Source organism: Ursus maritimus, unplaced genomic scaffold, assembly GCF_017311325.1.
Source record: "Ursus maritimus isolate PB19 unplaced genomic scaffold, ASM1731132v1 scaffold_23, whole genome shotgun sequence".
In the NCBI taxonomy this organism is placed as follows: Eukaryota; Metazoa; Chordata; class Mammalia; order Carnivora; family Ursidae; genus Ursus; species Ursus maritimus.
In genome coordinates, this window is record NW_024424786.1 from 32,892,467 (window position 1) to 32,916,960 (window position 24,494).

Sequence of the window (24,494 nt, forward strand, 5' to 3'; positions counted from 1 at the left end):
CCCTGTACACTTGAGGAAGTCGTGACCCATCTTTGGAGGTTTTGTGGTAGACTAAGTTTGATGACAACATGGTAGAAAGATCTCCAGCACAATAAAAATAGTCTGTACACGTTATAAGTAAGTTTGTTTCTTCACACATTTCACCAAATACCTGGAATTACAATATACCCAGAAAGGGTAATAGATTTTTATGATTTTCCATAATTAGGTAAATGTGGCTGATCGAGTATGTTATTCATCCGCAGGACATAGCTAAAATATGGGGAGAGAAATGTGTGACTGCATATAAGTTCTCTGGAAAGGGAATTCAAAAATAAATGCAGCTTCAAGAGTAAAAACAAATGTAACTTGGTCATTTCTTTGGGTCATTAATTTTCTTTTGAATTCTAAGTTTTCATAGTTAAACAGGTTAAGCAGGGAAGAGATTGTAGACACTTATGATGTATTTCCTCCAAGACAAGCGTTTTAAGTAAACTCCGATTCATGAAAAACTAGACAGGTCCTTCTCAAAAAGCCAGCTGTCTATGAGGATCCTGAGTCTGATCATCTGAAATTTATCAAAGACAATTCTGTTTTTGTTCTTTCACCCCTGACTGCCTTCTTTTATTATTCTATTTGCACAAACTTCATATTCATCTTGTAATGGCGATATTAGTAAATTCTAGCTATTTTTTTAGTTTTTATTTAAATTCCAGCTAGCTAACATACAGTGTAATATTAGTTTGAGGTGTACTATTTAGTGATTCAACACTTACATAACACACCCGGTTCTCATCACAATTCTCCTTAATCCCCATCAACTATTTAACTCATCCTCCCACCCATCTCCCCTCTAGTAACCATCAGTTTGTTCTCTATCATTAGGAGTCTGTTTCTTGGTCCGCCTCTATCTTTTTTCCCTCTTATGATCATTTGTTCTGTTTCTTAAATTCCACATATGAGTGAAATCATATGGTATTTGTCTTTCTTTGACTGATGTCACTTAGTATAATACACTCTAGCTCCATCCATGTTGTTGCAAATGGCAAGATTTCATTCTTTTTTTATGACCAAAAATATTTCATTGTATATAGATCGACCACATTTTCTTTATCCATTCATCAGCCAATGGACATTTAGGCTCCTTCCATAATTTGGTTATTGTTAATAATCCTGCTGTAAACATGAGGGTGAACGAATCCCTCAAAATTAGTAATTTTGTATCCTTTGAGTAAAGGCCTAGTAGTGCAATGTCTGGATCAGAGGGTGGTTCTATTTGTAACTCTTTGAGGAACCTCCATATTGTTTTCCAGAGTGGCTACACCAGTTTGCAGTCCTACCAACAATGCAAGAGGGTTCCCCTTTCTCTGCATCCCTGCCAACACCCTTTTCCTGTGATGTTAAACTTAGCCATTCTGATTGGTGTGAGGTGATACCTCATTGTAGTTTTGATTTGTATTTCCCTGACGATCAGTGATCGTCGAGGATTTTTCATGTGTCTGTTGGTCACCTGTATGTCTTCTTTGGAAAAATGTCTATGTCTTCTGCCCTTTTTAAAATTAGATTGTTTGTTTTTTGGGTGGTGGATTTGATAAGTTCTTTTATATTTTGGATACTAACCCTTTATCCAATATCATCTCCAGCTTTAAAAATAAAGGTTAATATCAAGTATTTTCTACAATACTATTTATGGGTAATCACTAAGTTTCTCACCATTTCCTCACTGTAACCTGTCTTATCCAGATTTTCCTTCACATTTCTCTGAATCAGGTTTCTCGTTTTGCCCACAGGAACCAAGAAAACCAGAGTGCTGAAGCCACTTTCATTCTCTTGGGCTTCTCAGAATACCCACAACTCCAGATGCCACTTTTCCTGATATTCCTGACAATCTACACAGTCACTGTGCTGGGAAATCTGGGCATGATCGTGATCATCAAGATCAATCCTAAACTCCACACCCCCATGTACTACTTCCTCAGCCATCTGTCCTTTGTTGATTTCTGTTACTCCACAGCAGTTACACCCAAACTATTAGAAAACTTAGTTGTGGAAGACAGAACCGTCTCTTTCACAGCATGCATCATGCAATTCTTCTTTGCATGCATATTCGTGGTGACAGAAACATTCATGTTGGCAGTGATGGCCTATGACCGATTCGTGGCTGTTTGTAACCCTCTTCTCTACGTGGTTGTCATGTCTCAGAAGCTTTGTTCCTTGTTGGTGGGCACATCGTACTCCTGGGGTATAGTCTGTTCTCTGACTCTTACCTACTTTCTACTGAAATTATCCTTCCGAGGAAATAGTATCATAAATAACTTCGTCTGTGAGCACGCCGCCATCGTCTCTGTGTCCTGCTCTGACCCCTACATCAGCCAGAAGATCATTTTAGTCTCTGCCACATTCAATGAAGTAAGCAGCTTGATGATCATTCTTACCTCCTATGTTTTCATTTTTATCACTGTCATGAAGATGCCTTCAACGGGGGGACGCCACAAAGCCTTCTCCACGTGTGCCTCCCACCTGACCGCGATTACAATCTTCCATGGGACCATCCTCTTCCTCTATTGTGTTCCTGACTCCAAAAGTTCGTGGCTCATGGTCAAGGTGGCTTCTGTGTTTTACACCGTGGTCATCCCCATGCTGAACCCACTGATCTACAGCTTCAGGAACAAAGATGTGAAGGAGACAGTCAAGAAGTTAATCAACATTGAATTGTTCTGTAATAAAATGTAAAGCCACAAATGCTCAATAGTTCTTTTTGAGAGTACGTAAGAGTTGTTCAGTAATAGTATCACACAGAAGTCTATGATAACCCTTCACTTGACAGTCCACTATCTGTTCACACTAATGTTAAGTAAAATAACTTTAAAATTACATATATTAGGGATAAAAGATCAGACTACTTACACCGAGTTTTTGATTCATAAATTGGAATACAAAGGTTTCTGTGTCAATATACATGACCACATAATTGCTCAGGCCAAATTTCAGTTCAGTTTAAGTCACTTGAAGTATGAGATTTTTGAGATGGTTAGAAGAGTTATGGCTTATCACAAGGGAGTTTACTTCTTCATATAAAAGTAGAACATTAAAAGCTGTTCAACATAAAATCTAAATTTCTTTTTTTTTAAAGATTTTATTTATTTGGGAGAGAGAGACAGCGAGAGAGGGAACACAAGCAAGGTGAGTGGGAGAGGGAGAAGCAGGCTCCCCACTGAGCAGGGAACCCGACACGGGGCTCAATCCCAGGACCCTGGGATCATGACCTGAGCCAAAGGCAGATGCTTAACAACTGAGCCACCCAGGTGCCCCATAAAATCTAAATTTCTAAAAACAGAAATCATATTTAATTCCACAAGAACCATCTTGGTATTGGAAGATTCCCAGAAAAGCAAACATAAATAAGAAATATAGCTCCCTTAAAAGATCCATAATACAATGTAAATTATAATTGGTCCTATACCCAATTATAAAATATTTTCTATATACCAGCATTAGAAAATAATATACATTTTGGAAATATATGCCCATCACTCTAGTTTTTCTATTTATGTCAATGTGGTTCTGTTTTATTCATTTTTTCAAAATTGTATTGGAATAGTTTTAGATTCATTTTAGGTTGTAAGAAATGATATAGAGAGATCCCAAGAATTTTTTACTCATTTTTCCCTACGATCATATAATACAACCACCAGGTGATTAATAATGGTACAATGTATAGCTCTTACCCAGGCATCAATTATTTATTGATAAAAGAAGCAATCATAAATTCCAGAGGGTTGTAACAATAGCAATCCTTTAGAGGCAGTGACTACTGTAGCCCCACTGATACAGTGATACGAAGTGAGGGTCCCTTGAGAGTCAACACTGACCTAAGCAGATCAGCTAAACCTCAGTCTACAGGCCTGTATGTAGGTCATCTTTATTGCACTATTTGGCTGATGGTCTATGTTGTAAGTAGAGTCACAATAAAGTATGAAAAAGAAAAGCATATTTTAAGTGCCTGTCTGAGTCTCACCTGTTAACATTTTATGAGTTAAACAAATCACATGGCCAAGCCCAAAGTCAAGGTGTGAGAAAGACATCTGCCTCTTGTGAAATGGTTAAGTTATAAGTCAACAGTCAGGGTATAGGGAGAAGTGAAGAATCTGGCTCAAAATCCACCAAAGATTGATTAACACATTTCCCTCGTTGAACACATTCTTCCTTGATAATGCCAGGTAACTTTATGGCTTATAACAGATAACCCATGACTGGGGTGGGTTTCACCTAAGTTTTCTAACAGTCGACAGGTCACTAGATTGCTTTTAGCAAACGACTGGTTGAGATTAAATATAAGAACTCCCCTTTTCTTTTGTGCCTTACTAATCATGATTAAGGTTTACAAGAAAGAGTGTGGAGATGTCCATGTGTGGTTGGTCTAACTCAACCAATTGAACATTGCTTGTTTTCCTCGATTATTTATAGTTCTATTTTCATATGGAAATTAAGTGCTCTTTACCTTAATAATTTATGCTGAATCAGGTATCTTTCTTTTTTTTTATAATAATATTTTTTATTATATTATGTTAGTCACCATACAGTACATCCCTGGTTTTCGATGTAAAGTTCCATGATTCATTAGTTGCGTATAACACCCAGTGCCCCATGCAATACGTGCCCTCCTTACCACCCATCACCAGCCTATCCCATTCCCCCACCCCCCTCCCCTTTGAATCAGGTATCTTATGTAATTAAGGATGTGTAACAAAATTACCAACACTCATGGTTTAGCACAACAGTAACAAAGGATTTACTTTACTTTTTAATTATCAACCGGGGATCATAAGTAAATGATCCTATCAGGTACATTTAAAGTGTGTGTGCTTCTGTGTGTGTGTGTGTGTGTGTGTGTGTGTGTGTGTGTGTGTGTGTAGTTTAAGAAAGATCTTTTAAGAACACAAAAATAAGTTAGGAAGCTTGAGGGTGTATCATGAATATTTGGTATATTCAGTAAGGTTTCTAAGATTAAAAATAAGAATATATTATTTCTAAATGCTGTTTTTGAAGTTATGTAACCTGGAGTTTGGTACTTTAGTTAGTTTTCTGTCTTTTAGTGGAAAATAAAACAAAAACAAGAAAAAGAGAAGAGTTGCAAAATCCTTTTAGAACAGGATGTTCTTCTATTTTGTAAATGTTCTTGCATAGCCAATTTATTTACACAAATATAATGCAAAATGCATTTCAAAAAGCCTCAGGTTATACTTTCAGCCTGAAAGTTGACATTCTAACCATGAAGCTAAACATATGTTAAATACTATGTTAGTTCACCAATGGTTGTGTGAAGTGATGGTTCTGGGCTATTTTTCTTTCTACCAGTGGATTTATACAGTACTCTTCCTTTAAAATTTTGGACGCAGTAGGCATAAGTGTGACTTTCTCTTCTCTAAGTCCTGTGGCAGAACAGGTCAATATTTAATGCGATTTTCTTTCTTTCTTAATATGTGGCCTAGAAAGGAGGTACAGGAATGATATCAATGGACTTAAAAATATCAACACTATTGGGGCGCCTGGGTGGCACAGCGGTCAAGCGTCTGCCTTTGGCTCAGGGCGTGATCCCGGAGTTCTGGGATCGAGTCCCACATCAGGCTCCTCCGCTAGGAGCCTGCTTCTTCCTCTCCCACTCCCCCTGCTTGTGTTCCCTCTCTCGCTGGCTGTCTCTATCTCTGTCGAATAAATAAATAAAAAAATATATATATCAACACTATTATGTCTGTGGCTAAACTAAAGAATTCAGCTGGATCTATAGCCAAGATCAGGATAACTCACATATCCCCACTTTCCCAAACCCCTGCTGAAGGCAAGCATATCAACATATCACAACAATAAGTCTGAATGGTTGAATATAGAAACATATATAGTGTAATGTTAAGTATGCTTTTATATAAACACATGTAGAAGCACATAAGCAAAATTAAGAGACTAATAAAGCATATTATAGCAACTCTAATTATGCTGGGGTCATTGGGATATGTAGGATTATATTTTTTTCATGATTCTAATAAGTATAACATCTATACTGGGGCAAATTATTATTTTATTATTTTATTTTATTTTATTTTATTTTATTTTATTTTATTTTGAGAGAGAGTGCATGCAGGGAAGGGCAGAGGTGGGGGGGAAAGAATCTTAAGCATGCTGCATGCCCAGTGTGGAGCCCAAGGTGGTGTGGATCTTATGACCCTGAGATCATGACTCATGACCTGAGCTGAAATCAAGAATTGGACGCTTAACTGACGGAGCCACCCAAGTGGCCCAGGAGAAAATTATTTTTTAGGACATAAAGATCAACATGTCAATGATTTAGAAGAAATTAGAGTCCAAATTGCAGAAGAGAAAGTTCCCTCTAATTATTTTGTTTGTAGCTCATGACAACACATGCTGTCAGGATTCTCTGGGGTCTGCGTCCCCAAGGTTGGGTACTTAGAATAAAACAAACATCGTCATGGAGTATAGTTTCCAGGTCTCTCTACTCCTGAAGGACATCCCCAAAATTTCTTGACCATTGCGAGAATGAAATGTCTTGATATCTTTTTTGAGTGATATTTTTGCAAGAATCATCAACCCTCTGATTAAAGAATTAAAACATGTAAACGAAAATTTCAGTTTCAAGACAAAGTACACGCAGCTGATTCATACTAGCAAAGAAGCCTTCAACAAAAATGCATCAGGAAATCTGGCCTTTGGTGAGTTGAGTAAACCTCCATCAACATCATTCTGGTGTGAGGGACACTGGCATCCAGCACAATGTAGGCAGGAGCAACCGATGTGAGCTGAGTAACAACAGCATCTACTTGGTTGATGTTTACATTCAACCGGCTGCCTTCTGCTTGCATTATCCCCAGGACCATTGCCCTGAACTTGAAAATATGTCGCCAATTGCTACGCTAAACAGGTTAGGGGGTCATAGAAGAAATGCGAAATACAAGTCTTATCCTAAAGAAGTGATATTCTTCAGGGAAAAAGCTAATGCACACACACACATGCACATACATGTAGTAAATATGCAAATGTGTAGCATTGCACACACATTGTGGTAATGTAAGTGGAAAGAACACAGAGTAAAAGACATTTAGATTAACCAGCATTTTCTTTGGAAGAGCTCCATGGTACCTCATGAAATGGTGACACAATATGAAACAAGGGTAAAGATGCCATTTCAGAGGGATGAATGGTAGATTAGAAGATACAAATGCTTATTTTTGTACAATAAAGATTTAAAACCCTACTATGAATGAAGCAGCATTGTAGTGGCAGAAGGATGTGGTTATACGGTGCCTGGGGATAGTAAAGACATCCAGGCAGAGGAGTTTCAATTTGATTCATTTACTATAAAATGCCCTCAAAAACATGTACACGGTTGCATTCCAGGCTAAGTGAGAGTCAACAAAAATTAATCTTACAGATTGGACTGTAGTTTGACAGCACAGTTGGAAACCTTATATCCAGAGAAGTGGATAGTGGATATAGTGGAAATGAAGAGGGAGGTACACTTTGACTTTCTCTCTTTCCATCTTTCCCTGATTGCCTTTCCCACAGTCACAGATACAAGATGGCAGAAGAGTCAGAAAAAGCAGGCAGGGTTAGGGAAGCAAAGACAAATTGAGATTATTTGTTGCTGGGTTACAAATAGACACAATTGAGAATCCCAGATTCAGTGAAAAATCTAAAATTAAAAGGAGTCCAGGACATACTATTCTTTTCCAAATATGCACTGCAAAAATATTTAAGAACTCAAATACATACTATTTTCATGGAGATTAATTAACAGTATTAGACAATTAAGCTGGAAGGAAGCTGGTATTTGTAGACACCTTAACCAAGTGCAGGATGTGTTCCCATATATTTTAAAGTCAGACCTCAGTTAAGACATTCACACTAAACCTTAAATGAGCTAGCATAGTGTTATTACCCACATTTTATAGATGATACAATTGTAGAATTTGCTAAAGCTGCTTGTGTGATACGGGACATAGGCTGAATCTGAACTGATGGGATTTGTTTCCTAAACCCATGCTCTCTATAAAATAGCAGCATGTGAGGTCGCCTTTTCTCCACTCATTCAAATTAACCCCTTCTTCTGAATGAGGAGAAAAAGAAAAGGTTGATAGTAGAGCTTTATAAGAGAAGTTTCTGGTGAGAAATGGTAAGCTGGGGGGTGCGAGGGTGGCTCAGTAGGTCTAGCGTCTGCCTTCGACTCAGGTCATGATTCCAGAGTCCTGGGATCGAGTCCTGCATCTGCCTCTCTGCTCAGTGGGGAGTCTGCTTCTCCCCCTCCCTTACCCCTTCCCCTGCTCATGCTGTCTCTCTCTCTCTCTCTTTCTCTCAAATAAATGAACAAAATCTTAAAAAAAAAAAAAAAGGAAAGAAAAGGTAAGTGGGGTATTTTATTTCCCTTCTTCTGTGCTGTGAACAAGGATATAGTTTCTTTATTCAACCCCAATCATACTTTCAGATACCAAGCTAAGATAGTTAAAAACAATACCCAAACTGTTTTGATGAAATCATCACCATAACATTATCTTAACAATTATTATCTTGTTTATGCATTTTTTTTGTACCTGTATACTTTGTGAACTAACAAATAAATATGCAGTGTGAGCCTGACCCTCCAAAGGATTGTGGAATGGGTGAAGTCTCACATTCATTGTAAGTGACTTTGAACTCTTCTAGGTCGTTAAGACATCCTGTGATTCTTTCACTTGAAGTCTATGTGGGGTACGTGTCGAATACAACATGCACACTCTTCAGAAGTGTAGGCAAAAGAATATTTACCAAAACTTTAACAAATAGCCCCAGTAGTAACATGAATGGGATGGGCACTGGCGATCGGTACTAAGAGCGGAACACGAAGGTATTCTGGGCAGACAGAGTGGCCTGAGGAAAGGCAAGCAGTAGTGTCGTCTATAGCACAGTCTAACAGTCGTCTTTCAGTTAGACTGAAAGGCCATGCCAGCAGGGAAGAGAAGAAAGGAGTCAACAGTGCATTACATTTCATAATAAATGCACAATCCTCAACTTTGAACATTCCAAGTGCACAGTCCGAGTCTGGGATTTGTTGCTTACTAGTAAATCCTGGACAAAGAAATTTACTATTATGTTTTTCTGTATGTATTAAAAGTGTTTAATCTTCCCAAAGCCACTTTGGCCATAGTCATATGACTGCTAACATACGCTCAATGTTTCTCTTATTTTACTCTATGTCTCCTTTGTTCTCATATAATTCTATCTTGGGAACGTTCAATGCTCTGAGGATCATATATATTTACAGATATGTTATATCACATACTACTGGCAGGTCCTATTTTTGTTTTCTTATTTTCCAGATGAGGAAACTAAAGTGCTGAAGGATACAGCTAATTGCACAAAGTCAAAAAGTCAGTAAGTTGCCAAGTAAGACTCCAAAGGGAAGCAGAACACCCGTGAGTACCCGCTGACTGCATTGACTGGCTTACACTGACCTGTCCTGATTTCCTTTTACTCTTCCTTCTCAAGTTCTGCTGCTCAATTCTCTTTTCTTCTCCTTCATTCATTTTTTAAAATCAAGAGCCATGGCACTGGGTGAGGGAAATCAGAGCTCTGTGACCACATTCATCCTCTTGGGTTTCTCGGAATACCCACACCTCCAGACGCCCCTGTTCCTGGTGTTCTTGACCGTCTACACAGTCACTCTGGTGGGGAACCTGGGCATAATTGTGGTCATAAGGATCAATCCCAAACTCCACACACCTATGTACTTTTTCCTCAGCCATCTATCCTTTTTGGATATTTGTTATTCCAGCGTTTTTACACCTAAACTGCTAGAAATCTTGATCATGGAAGACAGAACTATCTCCTTCAAAGGATGCATGGTGCAATTTTTCTTTGTTTGTGCATTTGTGATTACGGAAATGTTCATGTTAGCAGTGATGGCCTACGACCGGTTCGTGGCTGTTTGTAACCCTCTGCTCTACACAGTTGCTATGTCTCACACACTCTGTGCTCTCCTGGTAGCTGGAACCTACGCATGGGGTGGAATATGTTCCTTGACACTCACATATTCTCTTTTGGAACTATCCTACTGTGGCTCCAATGTTATAAATCACTTTGGCTGTGAATATTCTGCCATCCTCTCCTTATCCTGCTCTGACCCCTACTTCAGTCAGATGACATGTTTGGTCATCTCTACGTTCAACGAGGCTTGTAGCCTCCTCATTATCCTGGCCTCCTATATATTCATAGTTGTCACCATCGTCAAGATGCCTTCTACTGGTGGGCTCCAGAAAGCCTTCTCCACCTGTGCCTCCCACCTGACCGCCATCACCATCTTCCATGGGATCATCCTTCTTCTCTACTGTGTGCCCAACTCCAAAAGCTCGTGGCTCCTGGTCAAAGTGGCTACTGTGTTTTTTACTGTCATGATCCCCATGTTGAACCCCCTTATTTACAGCCTGAGGAACAAAGATGTGAAAGACACAGCCAGGAAGTTAATCCATACCAAACTGCTTTCACACTCAATGTAATTTTGATTTACACACACACACACACACACACACACACACACACACACACACACTTTTAAATACTTTTTATACATTGCATTGATGGTTATTAATTTTTTCTTGAAATAACTGGAGAAAATTTATTCAGAAAATTAGTTTATTTATATACATCTGTGATTATTAAGTCTCACTGTACTTTAAGTCATCATTTGCAGGGATGCCTGGGTGGTTCATTTGGTACAGTGTCTGCCTTCAGCTCAGGTCATGACCCCAGGGTCCTGGAATCAAGTCCCGCATTGGGCTCCTTGCTCAGCAGGGAGCCTGCTTCTCCCTCTGCCTGCCACTCCCCCTGCTTGTGCTCTCTTGCAGGGTAATTGAGATATCTTTTGATCCTTACCTTTCCAAACAAATTTTAGAATCATTCTTGTTTGGATTTAATATAGAACTACAGTAAAGTATAGATCCAATTGGAAAGAAATGGCACATTTGTATCCTTAACCAAATCATGAGAAAGCTGTATTTTTCTGTTTGTTTAGATTTACTTCAATTTTTCAATGAACATTCTACCATGTTGTTTTTCCATAAAGTTCTCGCGTATATTTTGTGCAATTAATCCCTGAGTGTGTGATATTTTTTGTACTATTTTAAATTTCATTGGTAAGATGTATGTTGTTTTTAGATCAGATTCTAATTTATTATCATATTGATTTTACTTTTGGCCACTCTACCGAAATCTCATTATAATTTTAGAATGTTTTGTGGGTTAGTTTGGATTTTCAACTTGCATACTGTATAATCTCTGAGTATATTCTGATTTGGCTGTTTCCAATATTATTCCTTTAAATTGTTTTTTGTTTGTTTGTTTTGTCTAACTACCTAAGGACTTCAGTGTAATTTTGAATAAACATAGTAAAAATGGGCATCCTTGATTTCCTCATTTCACAAGGAAAGCATTTAATATTTCATACTTAAAATGGTGTTTTTAGGGGCACCTGGGTGGCTCAGTCAGTTAAGCAATTGCCTTTGGCTCGGGTTGTGATGCTGGGGTCCTGAGATGGAGCCCTCATCAGGCTCCCTGCTCAGTGGGGAGCCTGCTTCTCCCTTTCCCTCTGTCCCACATTTTCACTCTTGCACTCTGTCTCTCAAATAAATAAAATCTTAAAAAAAATAAATAGAATGGTGTTTTCTATAGGCTTTTTGCACATTCCTCCTTTTTCCAGATTAACAAAGTTACCTGCTCTATTTTTCTGTTTTTGTGATGTTTTGGTTTTTGGAGAGTAGATGTGGAATTTCGGTGAGCTGCTCTTTCTTCATCTGATTTCCTCTAATATTTTCATAGGACAACTTATATTTTTTGGATTTTCTAATGTTAAATCAAGTGGTTTTCGTCCTGAGAACATAAATTTAAATGCTATGTAATAAATTACTGTTTCTATTAGTTCATTAGTTTGTGTCCATATTCTCACACTGCTGGTGAGAGTAGAAATTGGCGGAATTACTTTAGAGAGCAATCTGGTAAAAGTCATCCTAAGAAAATGTACATAGCAACAGTGCTTCTTAGAATTTTTCCTAGAGATATTTTGAAAAACAAAGAAAAGAGATATACAGTTGAATATTTTTGAAGTATTATTTATAATAGCAAAAGACTAAAGAATCTGGAATACTCACTAATATGTATTTGGCTTATAAATTATAGTATTTTTTTAAAAGAACATAACATGTAACCAATACAAATGCTAAGTCATTTTTATATATACTCATATTGACAAAATAAAGTGTTCCAGAAAAATCGAGCAAGAACCACACAGTAGTCCTAATTTAACATCATTTATGTAAGGAGTACATATGCATGTCTGTGTATATATGAACATATAAATGCACTACTATTTCTTGGTGATTCAAAATAAACAAATAAACAAAGAAAAATAGGTGGCAGATGAAAAACCTGATGGGATGACAGGCAGAAGGGAGGGAGGGAGGAAGATTTCTTTTTAATCTACCTCTGAAATTACATTAGCTAAATGTATTATCAAATGAAAGACCATTACATTTAATTTATCATGAATGGTTTTAATATAGAAATTCATGTTTAAAAAATGTTGGCATGGGGGCGCCTGGGTGGCACAGCGGTTAAGCGTCTGCCTTCGGCTCAGGGCGTGATCCCGGCGTTATGGGATCGAGCCCCACATCAGGCTCTTCCGCTATGAGCCTGCTTCTTCCTCTCCCACTCCTCCTGCTTGTGTTCCCTCTCTCGCTGGCTGTCTCTATCTCTGTCGAATAAATAAATAAAATAAAATCTTAAAAAAAAAATGTTGGCATGGTCTCTTGATTCTATAATCACCAAGGTATCTGCTTCTATCTTTCTTTTTTTGGTAGATGGATTAGTACAGATACAAATACACATTATACAGATAATAGATATTAATATATCTGTGTTTTGTGTATTTCAATACTTACATTTTTAATCTATGTATTTTAGATGTAAATATATTATATTACAAATATCAGTGTATTACTTTGACAGCCAGATTATATTGACCCTGTAAAAAATGAACTAAAATTTCATTGAGATTCATCCTCCCTCTTTTATTCCATGATTTTAAAAGAAGGGTTATTGCCTTCTTTGAACTGTAGTATGATGGATGCCTCACTTTTGCTTCAATAATTATTTTAACCATTTCTGGCAATGTTCATATTTTACAATCTAAGCTTGTTTCGTGAAATTATAAACTTTTGATCCTTTTTCAGGTTTTGGTTATTTTGTTGCTTATAATTAGGTTAGATTTTCAAAATTTTCCATTGTGCTGTATTGTGTGAAGAGTTACAGGGGGTTCCAAATACCACAGAGAGTTAATGGCCTGGGGAATGATCCAATTCTTACTTCTCATTAGCAACACAGGCTTGGGGTACTTACAATAACTCCCAGATTGTTAATATCCAGAATGCAATTATCTTTATGAAAATCACATTCTATGATAGGGTAGACATTAGACTCTCATGCTAATTCCATTTTTATTTCAAGTAACAAGTGAGAAAATATGTATAGAATTGCTTTGTAAGTTGTAATTATAATCTGCAAATATAAATGGCTAAAACTATACTATGAGATATTTATTTTCTTCTTTTCATTTCACAACTATTGAATATATAATTAAACTAGACACTAAATAAAATACAGTGGGGGGTAACTGTGATTAGGGAGATACACAAGGAAAGCAATCAAATTAAAGCAGAGCCTTAAGGTAATTGCTATAATGAAATATGTCCTTAGTCTGTTGTGATTTTATAGTATCTCTTTACATGGAGGGCTGGAATTTGAATCCTGATTCTTCTACATACCAAATTTGTGACCTCGAAAATTAGATGTTTTATGTTTAGTTTACTTCTTTGTGAAACATGTGCGTTATTAGAAAATAGTATGTAGGTTTGAATTCACTAAATAAATTCTATTTTGTTAGTAATTAAGAGTTTGAAAATGTTAATCACTACCCCTTTCAACTCCCACCCCCTGCCCCCACACCCACAGCCACAGACACTAGCAACAAAGTGGCAAACAGTGTAGCAAAATGATTCAAAGTGGAGGCAAATGTGTATGTTGAGAGGCTACTTGTTACCTTTATACTATTTCAGGTGACAGTGTCTTGGCAGCAATGGTTGTGATGGTATAGAGTCAATGAAATGGGCCTATTACTGTGAATGTTGACATTTTAAAAATAAGTTTTAAAATTTTTAATAATTTCCACTCTACAAAATAAACTGTAAAGATTTCAGAGTTTCCATACATACCTTACTCAATTGTCCACATGGTCAACATCTTATACAATTACCATGATGCATTTGTCAAAAGCTTCTGCACAGCCTAGGAAACAATAAATAATAAAAAGGCAACCTATGGAATGGTGGAAAATATTTGCAAACCATATATCTGATAAAGGATTAATCTCTAATAGTTACAAATAAGGAACTCAGACAACTCAATAGCAAAAACAAACAAGCAAATAAACAAAAAGCAAAAACAAAAACAAGCAATCAAAAAAAAACAACTAATAATCCAGTTAGAAAGTTGGCTAAGGACTTAATTTAGACATTCCTTCTAAGATACACAAACAGCCAATAGGTGCACACACACACAAAAAATGCTTGATGTCACTTAATCATCAGGGAATTGCGAATCAAAACAATAAGACTCACCTCCAACCTGTATGTATGCATGTATATACGCATATACACATATTTGTATTTATATATTTTGATGAGGATAGGAAGAAATAGAAACCCTTATACACTGTTGATGGGAATGCAAAATGGTGCAGTTGCTAAGGAAAACAGTATCGAGGTTCTTCACAAAATTAAAAATTTAACTAATATGTGATTCATTAATCTTGTTTCTCAATATTTATCCAAAAGATTTAAACTCAAGTTTTCAAAAATATATTAGCATTCCCATGTTCATTACAGAATCGTTCACAATAGTCAAGATGCGGAAACACCTAAATGTCCATGGGTAGATAAATGGATAAAGAAACTGCGGTATAGATATACGAAGGGATACAATCCAGCCTTAGAAGTAAAGGAAATTCCACACTGTGTGACCAGAAGGATGAACTCTGAGGACATTATGTAAAGTGAAATAAGTGAATCACAGAAAATAAATTGCACTTACATGAGGTGTGCAAAATAACCAAAGTCTTGGAATCAAAGAGTAGAAGGATAGTTGCTCAGAACTGAGGGAAGGGAAGAAAGGGAGTTACCAGTCAATGGGTATAAAGTATACCCTTTCAGGATGAGTGAGTTCTAGAGGTCTATTCAAAATTGTATTTGTAGTCAACAATACTGTATTCTACACTTAAAAACCTATTAAGAAGGTAGACGTCACATTAAGTGTTATTACCATGATAAAATGAAAATTTGAAAAGAAGCATTAGTACATCACAGGGTAGCCTGGGTGGCTCATAGTTGAGCTTCCAACTCTTGATTTTAGCTCAGGTCATGATCTCAGGGTAGTGAGATTGAGCCCTGTGTCAGGCTCCACCTCAGCACTGTCAGCTTGAGACTCTCTCCCTCTCTCTTTGCTCCTTCACCCACTGGTGCACATGCTCTCTATAAATAAATAAATAAATAAATAAATAAATAAATAAATAAATAAATAAACAAACAAACAATATTTTCTTTTTAAAAAGAAGCATTGGTACATTATGATCACTAAAATCTAAACTGTATATAGATTTTTTATTTTATTTTTCCCATCAGTGCTCTCTTTCTTGTCTGAGGTCCAATTGCATGTAATTGTTGTGTGTCTTCAGTCTACTCTGGTCTGTGACAGTTTACATTCTTTTCTTGTTCTTCTCGACCCTGACAATCCTAAGGAATAATGGTTAGGTATCTTGTAAAGTGCTTCCAAATATGAGTTTGTGTAATGATTTTCTCATTTTAGCTGGGATTATGGGCTTGGGGGGAAGAATATCACAGAGTTGAAGCCTTTCTCATCACATTGTATCAGGGGATAAATGACATCCTCATTATATCATTGATGGTGGTCACCTTCATCCTTTTGCATAAGGTAGTGTTGACCAAGTATTCCACACTAATGTGGAATCTTAAATGCAGTTGAGTTAATAACACCTGTTTCTGGGTTGTTCTTTTCTTTTCTTTTTTCAAACTCAACAGTTCATGTGTTCTTCAATTAACACATATTATTTTAGGGATGCCTGGGCGGCTCAGTCAGTTAAGCATCTGACTTCAGCTCAGGTCATGATCCCGGTGTCCTGGGATCTGGCCCCACATCGGGCTCCCTGCTCAGCAGGAGTCTGCTCCTGCCTCTCCTTCCGCCTGCCCCTTCATGCTCTCTCTTGTGCTCTTTCTCTCTCTCAAATAAATAAATAAAAAATCTTAAAAATTAAAAATACATATTATTTCAATAATTCAATATCTAAAAGCAATTAGTGGAATAAATGTGGTGATGTAATTATCCCTAGTGCTTTAAAAGGAAACGCGTATACCACAATGACACAAGAGACAGTGTTTGAACTGATTGTATGATTTGCAGTGCACTGAGAAACACTCCAATTATAATTTTCTGTAGTCTGTGACTTCACAGTCATGGAAGCAGATATAAAACCCAGAGTTTGGCAGAGTTTAGATTGCGGATTCAACTTTCAGGTTTTCTCTTTGTATTTCCTTAGACTTGTTATGTCCTGGAAATAAACTGCCATTTTACTGGCATACCTATTGAAATTTACTGCTGCTGTATTTCAAACCTCAAGCCTGTTGCTATTTTTAAAGAATATTTTATTACTAAGAAGAAAAATGCCTGAGATTCATTAATTGTGAGAAGAAATTCTCAGTAAATTAAATAAGAACTTCTGGTTTCAGGTCAGTTCATTTCTCTTTGGGTAGCTTTCAATTTAGGCGAGAAACATGGAGCTCCAGGTCATATAGATTATTCCAGAAATTATACATGGCCCCTTTTTGAGGACAGAGACACTTTAATTTTCACTCACGAGGCATGACGTATTTCTGAGAACTAAATTCTGTATTACAGAAACCGGCAGCAGTGAGCAATGGGGAAGTCACAGAAAATTATGGGGTATTTGTTAATTTTGTAATCCCGTAGGCCTAGCTTCAGTTTGAATACAAACCGAATCTTAATCCGTTAATTTTCACCAAAGCCATTTGAAATTGGTAGGGTCAAGACACCAAGTCTTTTTCTGACTATCTTTTTGTTATTGTCCTCCTTAGTGTCCCACTAAGCCAGAACAGTAGTAGCAATCTCCCTAATAAGCCAGGGTTTTGCTAACTGGTTCAAATGTTGAAGGGAACTCATTTATTAAAATAACCCAAACAATACATTGTATGTTTACAATGTATCTGCTCAGTCCCACTTGCTGTGGGAAAGGATATGCCAGTGATGGATGCTCTAGGCGTTGGGTTGCTTGGGGTACGTGTAAACGTAGGCACTTGTGTTGAGTCTGACACTTGTTCCAGGCAAAGCTAGTAAGACGGAACAGATAACATCTAATTCTGTGGCAGCCTCACATCAAAATCTTGAAACTATTCATTTTATGTGGCTTCTCCTCTTACTTCCTAATCTTCCCCAAGTTTGCATCATCATAGGAGAGGGCTTACTTCTACTGGTCAAGAAAATGTGTAATTTTCATTGTATCATAGAACATATTTTGCATGGAGCTATTGTTGGTAAATAGGAGATGCTTCTGTTCTGTTTCTCAAACAGTTATGTACATACAACTTAATTACATATTTATAATTTTATAATATATAATGGAACGAATGACCTAAGACACATTAATAAATGGCTAATGAAATATTAATTAATTAAATTTAATCAATAAAATAATATATGTTGGGAAGATCTCAGTAAAAGACCTATAAGACTACCCCTGGAGGCAGTACAGCCTCAGTGGAAGTTTTGATGGAAGCCAGATGATTATTTCATGAATGAGTCTATAATGGATTCTCCAGCACTAGGTGGATGGCACAGAATAGATACATTTTAAGGTTTACTTCAACTCATAAATTCCATGGTATTTAATTCTGTATAATGTCTAGAAAATGTTGAATATATTAAAAGAATTACTTCTAAGATATACGTGGCACCATTTGCGATGCCAAGTGATGTTGATCCTTAGTATAATTCTTAGAACCACAACAAAGGACTCTGTGCTTCTTTTCTGCCTCTCTTGCTCCTGTTTGTACAATTACTTTTGTCCTCTAAATTTATATTTCAGTTCAATAGTAATACTAACAAGAGCTGAATTTTAAACAATAAAATGATTTATATATATGTATATATATATATTTAATATACACACACACACACATATATATATACACGAGTGCTTCCCATAATTTAGCAGGCATTGAAATCACCTGGAGACCTGGTTAAATCAAGAATTGTGAGCCCCATCCTAGAGATTCTGACTCAGAAAGCTGGTGACGGGGCTGGAGATTTTGTATCCCTAACAACTGCTCAGGCACTCATGCTGCTACTGGTTTGGGGACTATACTTTGAGAGTCACTGATGTATGTCAACTTGGCAGCAGCCTATGAAGCCTCTTTCTTCTCAGTTTCTCTTTTCCATTCAGTTCTACTTTTCAGAACTAACTCTTGGTTCTTTATTCAACAGGAATCATGATGTTATCTGAAGGAAATCGAAGTATCATACCCACTTTTATTCTCTTGGGTTTTTCAGAATATCCAGCACTCCAGGTTCCACTCTTCCTGGTTTTCTTGTCTATCTATATGGTCACTACTGTGGGAAATTTGGGCATGATAATAATCATTAAGATCAATCCCAAACTCCACACCATCATGTACCTTTTCCTTAGTCACTTGTCCTTCGTAGATTTCTGTTTTTCCACCGTAGTTACACCTAAATTGTTGGAGAACTTGATCGTGGAAGACAGAACCATCTCCTTCTCTGGTTGCATTATGCAATTTTGCTTTGCTTGCATATTTGGAGTAACAGAAACGTTTATGTTAGCAGCGATGGCCTACGACCGTTTTGTGGCAGTTTGCAACCCCTTGCTCTATACCACCACTATGTCTCAGAAGCTTTGCTCTCTGCTGGTGGCTGGGTCTTACTCGTGGGGTATAGTGTGTTCCCTGACACTCACGTATTTTCTTCTTGCATTATCCTATTGTGAGTCTAGCATCATAAATAATTTTATCTGTGACCACTCTGTAATTGTTTCTGTCTCCTGTTCGGACCCCTATATCAGCCAGATGCTGTGTTTTATTATTGCCATATTCAATGAGGTGAGCAGCCTCTTGATTATTCTGATGTCCTATATACTCATTTTTATCACTGTTATGAGGATGCCTTCCACAAGTGGGCGCCGGAAAACCTTCTCCACCTGTGCCTCCCACCTGACCGCCATCACCATCTTCCATGGGACCATCCTTTTCCTTTATTGTATTCCCAATCCTAAAACATCTTGGCTCATAGTTAAAGTGGCATCTGTGTTTTACACAGTGATGATTCCCATGCTGAACCCCTTGATCTACAGCCTCAGGAACAAGGATGTGAAAGACACATTCAGAAGATCAGTTGTTGCAAAATTGCTTTGTCACTCAATATAATATTGTTAGAGTCATTATTTTATTTCTGAAAAAAAAAGACTTATTTACTATGCTAGAGATTGTTCAACTCTTGTAGTGCAGTTGATGACTCAAATTACTTTTCAACAGGCTATCAGTTCATATATCAATGGCAGTACATTTTATGATTATTGATTTTTATGTACATTAATTTTAGTGAAATAGCTCCAGACATGCAAACCAAAGTTAAAAAAAATAAAATTATTTGATCGTATTATGTAATATTTGTAAGTTATTTTAAAGTATTTTATCACTTAGTGTAATTTTATATGTATGTTTCCAAAATAAAACCAATTGCCCATTCACCCAATATGTGCATGCCTAGAACGGTTCCCCTAAAATTGAAATCAGGCTGCTCCTGTTCCAGAGGTGGTTTTAGCAGGTGTTTCAGTTCACTGCACCTTATACAGAAGTGGACCTTTTGCTATTTGTTATATTGAATGGCAGAAGTTGACTTTTATTTGAGAAAATTTTAATGTACCCAAGCGTACCTGGTCATTTAAATTTTAGCAAACATGTCATTATAATTCAATGGAAAAAGGATGATTTTCAGCAAGCAGTGCGGAAAGACTGGATATCCATTTTAATAAAGGAGGCTTAACTCTAACCTCACACCACACACAACCATTAACTTGAATTCAATGAAATGGATCCCACTTCTAAGCATAAAAATTAAAACTAGGAAATTTTAGAATAAAACACAGAAAATATCATTTGAAATTTGGGGTGCAAAAAATTTTTTTAGATAAATCACAAAAAGGATGGATCCTCAAAAAACTGATAAAAAGAACTTCATCAACATAAAAATCCATCGTAAAAGTTTTTTAGTGGTAAAGGACCTTGTTAAGAAAATAAAAAATGTAAGATACAGGCTATGAGTAAATATTTCACATATATATATGTGTGTGTGTGTGTGCATGTTTGATAATGGATTTGTTTGTAAAACATATAAAAAGCTCTTTACACTCAAAACAGATAAACAACCTAGTTAAAGGTGAGACCTTTATGCAGACACTGACAAAGCCAGACATACAAATCAACTATAAACATACAAAAATATAATAAACATCATTAATCATCAGTGAAATTCTTACTAAAACCACAGCGAGCTACCACTGCACACCAGTATGAATGGCCAAAATAAGTAAGACTGAAATGCCACGTATTGGTGAAAATGTGCAGCAAACAGAATGCTCACACATCTCAGATGGGGGTAAAAGGTAAAATGACTTTGAAAACAGTTTAGCCGTGTCTCCTGAAGTTGTGTGAACACTTTCCACACACCTCAGCGATTCTCTTTTTAGGTATTCATCCATGAGAAGTGAAATCCCACTTATTTTAACTGAAGAGAAAATCGTTCTCTCTGGCATACGCAATGGAAGAGTAAGAAAAGTAGTGTGTACGGGATATGTTTCCCTTTTATGAACTTTTTTGACTTTGCTCCTTTAAAAAGTTGTTTTTCTGGGCGCCTGGGTGGCTCAGTCGGTGAAGCGTCTGCCTTCGGCTCAGGTCATGATCCCAGGGTTCTGGGATCCAGTCCCCTATTGGGCTCCCTGCTCAGCGGGGAGCTGGCTTCTCCCTCTGCCTGCTGCTCCCCCTGCTGTGCTCTCTCCCTTTCTCTGCCAAATAAATAAATACAATCTTTAAATAAATAAGTAAATAAATAAATAAAAAGTAATTTTTATAGGAGTAACTTTGCTTTCATAAATAGCCTTTTCCATAGGCCACTGAAAGATAAACAGAAGGCAGGAAAGATCTGGAAAGATTTTGTCACTTTAAGATTGAGAAATTTATATTTATATACGTAAATAAAGTATGATACTATATAGATATAGTTGTTAACGTATGTAAATCTTGTCCTACATTGTGCCTTTGATGACCTTCTCATTGGGCCTCTGACGAATTTTTATATCAAGACTTTGAAAACCCTACGGATGAGGTTTAACAGCCCTCATGGAATTGTCCTTTTGAGAGTCGAGGTAAGGGTGTAGTTCGTTTATAAAAGAATGGTTTTTAAATTGCTATTAATTGTGAGAAAAGACAGACACGACATATATGAGTACATTATCTGGTCAAGGCAAGAAAACAGGTATTCTTGGCTTTAAACAGAGGACAGTTAGAAGAATGATTTCTCATAAAAGTCCTAGAAGGCCTGCTGATATAAAAGGGGGACGAGAGGTCTTCCAGAGCTTAGTAAAGAAACCGTTAAAATCAACCATCCGTGATTCATCCCTGTTGCTCGAGTGTGGTTGGCTTTTGCCTGAGACCTAACCGGTAAGTACCTCCCTCCGATCGGAAAGCGCGCAATGCCCAGGCTCCACCCCTCCGGTGTCGGATTTAGCTCTTTCTTCTGCCGCCCAGTGCGGCTTAATAGCCAGACAAACATTGTGAGGGGGGAGATGGGAGATGGTCAAGCCTTTGTGGAAGGTCTCAATTCTCTAGTGAGATTTTTAATTTTTTTTCCATTAAACACCATGGAATTTCTATAGGGCGTTTCAGTCTGCCTCTCTGGTTCAGATACCCAGCCTCCGCAGCACCCTAGGACACAGCAAATGCCCTGCAGGGAAAATTGGTTGTGGGTTTAGGCTTTCTTTAGTTTTCAATTTATCACTAAATTCTTAAATAAATGGATCAAATGAATTTCTTGTGTGTCCACAAAGCACTGCTAGATTGTTTTCTCGGTATTTTCCCTCTGCAAGGGCCAAACTTGCTCAGCCTGTTCCCCGAACAAGCAAAAATGTGAATGTGAAGGAAAAAGCTGGTGACTGCCAGGAAAAGAAGTCATAAGAGTTCTTCAAGCAGAGGGAAACCAGACTGATCTTGGAGAATAACCACAGACCATGGAAAACTCAACGCAATAGTTGGCCTTGTGCAGATGAATATGGCTTAAAGTACTAGCATGCGACCATTGATTTGATGGATGTATTCTTCCCTTTCCAATTTATTTATTTATTTATTTATTTATTTATTTAAGATTTATTTATTTACTTTTTGGAGAGAGAGAGAGAGAGAGAGCATGTGAGCAGGGAGAGAGGCAGAGAGAATCTCAAGCAGACTCCCCGCTGAGCACAGAGCCTGACACAGGACTCGATCTCGTGACCCCAAGACCATGACTGGAGCTGAAACCAAGAGTCAGACACTTAACCAACTGAGCCACCCAGGTGCCCCCTTTTCTAATTTTAAAAGGAAATCAGAAACAATGCACATTCCTAGGGTGCGGGGGTGCCAGTGGTGGGGAGCAGAGGCAGTGTGGACCTGTTGCCAGTCCCCATGGGAGAAAATCAATGCAGACCCCTGGGATTCTGTGCAAGGCCATGTCATCTACAATAAATAATTCTACTCCTTGTGATAAAACAGCCTCTGTTATGTTAGGGGTTCCTGGTAACATCTGGCAAGAGCTGGTCAGGTTGTGAGGCGCCCAGATACAATGCTGAATGGATCTCATTGGGTGGTATTGGGGTAAAGTAGAACCAATGGATTGGTTGACACCCACTGGTTTTAGAGAGAAACATTCCTCCAAAATACATTTGTCATTTTTAAGAATGTACAGACACAAAAAGATTATAATATTCAATTGTGTTAATATACCCTTGAAAGAATAGATTATCTATATTTGGAAAAAAACCCACAAATTAGTTTTAATGAAGTAAATCAATGTTTCCATGGACAAAAAAATGATCATTTTATGTTAATTGAAAAAGCTAGACTCCAAATTATGTTGTTTATGCATCTCAAGACAACACATTTTTCAGAGAAAAATAGAAAAATCACACAGCAAATGTTAACAGCAGTTATCTCTGAATGGTTGTATATTAGATGATTTATCCTTCTCTTGTTTACTATAGTCACCATATTTTCTAAGTCAAATTGTATATTTCCTATAATTACATTTTAGAGGAAATTCATGAGGTAGGCTTGATGAAACATTGTCTTCTAAATAGTGATTTAGAAGAAATTACATTCTTGTAAAATGCCACACAAGCTAAAATTCAATCTAATTGCTGTTTTTTGATGTAAAAAAGAAATTGTTCAGTACAAATTCTCTAGGGTCTAAGTTCCCGAGGTCATGGAGGCATACATAAACCCTACGCTTTGTTCCTCGGGGTCAGATTATCTCTCTTTCTCTCTCCCTCTCTCCCGCTTTCCTGCCCGCCCTCCCTCCTTCCCTCTCACCTTTCTCTGAGTTTTTCTAGATCCTAAGAAAGAAATATATTCCTGTCACATTAATTAAAAACTATTGTCTACTCCTGCAATATTTACCAACTTCTTAATATTTTTAATAATGTTTGAATTCTGAGTGGAAACTTCCTTGGATACTGTTAATAACAGGAAAAGGATCTTCAGGTCAGTTGGTCTCTTTTGTGTAATCTTTCATTAATAAGGGGGACACTGAAGTCTTACAACCTTAGAGACAGGGAACAGTCTTCTTAGTCTAAATGCCAGGCTATCTCTGGAGACCATGTTTCTGCAAGCTCACATTGTTGAGCTTCGATTTCTTCCCCCTTTCCTAGGGTATCATCTGTTTTTTAACCTTGAGGATATCCACCATGTGCCTAGCAAGCATAGTGTGGTCATACTGAAAATATAAGAAGAATATTATAAAATCTGAGATTGTCCTCAACATCTCAAAATCTTATAGAAGGACATTAGAATTGTATGTATAAAGTCATAGTGAACACAATAGATCATGAAATTTTGATTCCCTGAGAGTAATGTCTGTAGGTATAACAAGAATGTGGAAAATACTGCAGGAGTGAAAAGGGAAAATTTCTTTGGGATAGTAGTTTTCATTTAATGTTTCATATATTACAAGTGTGGCATCAGTACACCAGAGAACAGGAGGTTATTTCAGGTCAAAGAAAAGAAAAAATCAAATAA

General features: G+C 37.2%; 3 protein-coding genes across 3 annotated transcripts; all 3 read left to right on the forward strand.

Annotated features, from left to right (window-relative positions):
* The first annotated feature begins 1,776 nt into the window (after positions 1 to 1,776).
* On the forward strand, positions 1,777 to 2,712 carry LOC103666201 (olfactory receptor 5D13-like). The gene has a single exon (XM_008694220.2). It carries the CDS (start codon positions 1,840 to 1,842, stop codon positions 2,710 to 2,712), a length of 873 nt encoding a protein of 290 aa, XP_008692442.2. The 5' UTR covers positions 1,777 to 1,839.
* A 6,857-nt stretch (positions 2,713 to 9,569) lies between these two features.
* Positions 9,570 to 10,520, forward strand: LOC103666043 (olfactory receptor 5D18-like). The gene has a single exon (XM_008694075.1). It carries the CDS (start codon positions 9,570 to 9,572, stop codon positions 10,518 to 10,520), a length of 951 nt encoding a protein of 316 aa, XP_008692297.1.
* An 8,127-nt stretch (positions 10,521 to 18,647) lies between these two features.
* Positions 18,648 to 19,598, forward strand: LOC103666044 (olfactory receptor 5D13-like). Its single transcript, XM_008694076.1, has one exon. The coding sequence runs from the start codon at positions 18,648 to 18,650 to the stop codon at positions 19,596 to 19,598; it is 951 nt and encodes a 316-aa protein (XP_008692298.1).
* Positions 19,599 to 24,494: the final 4,896 nt, after the last annotated feature.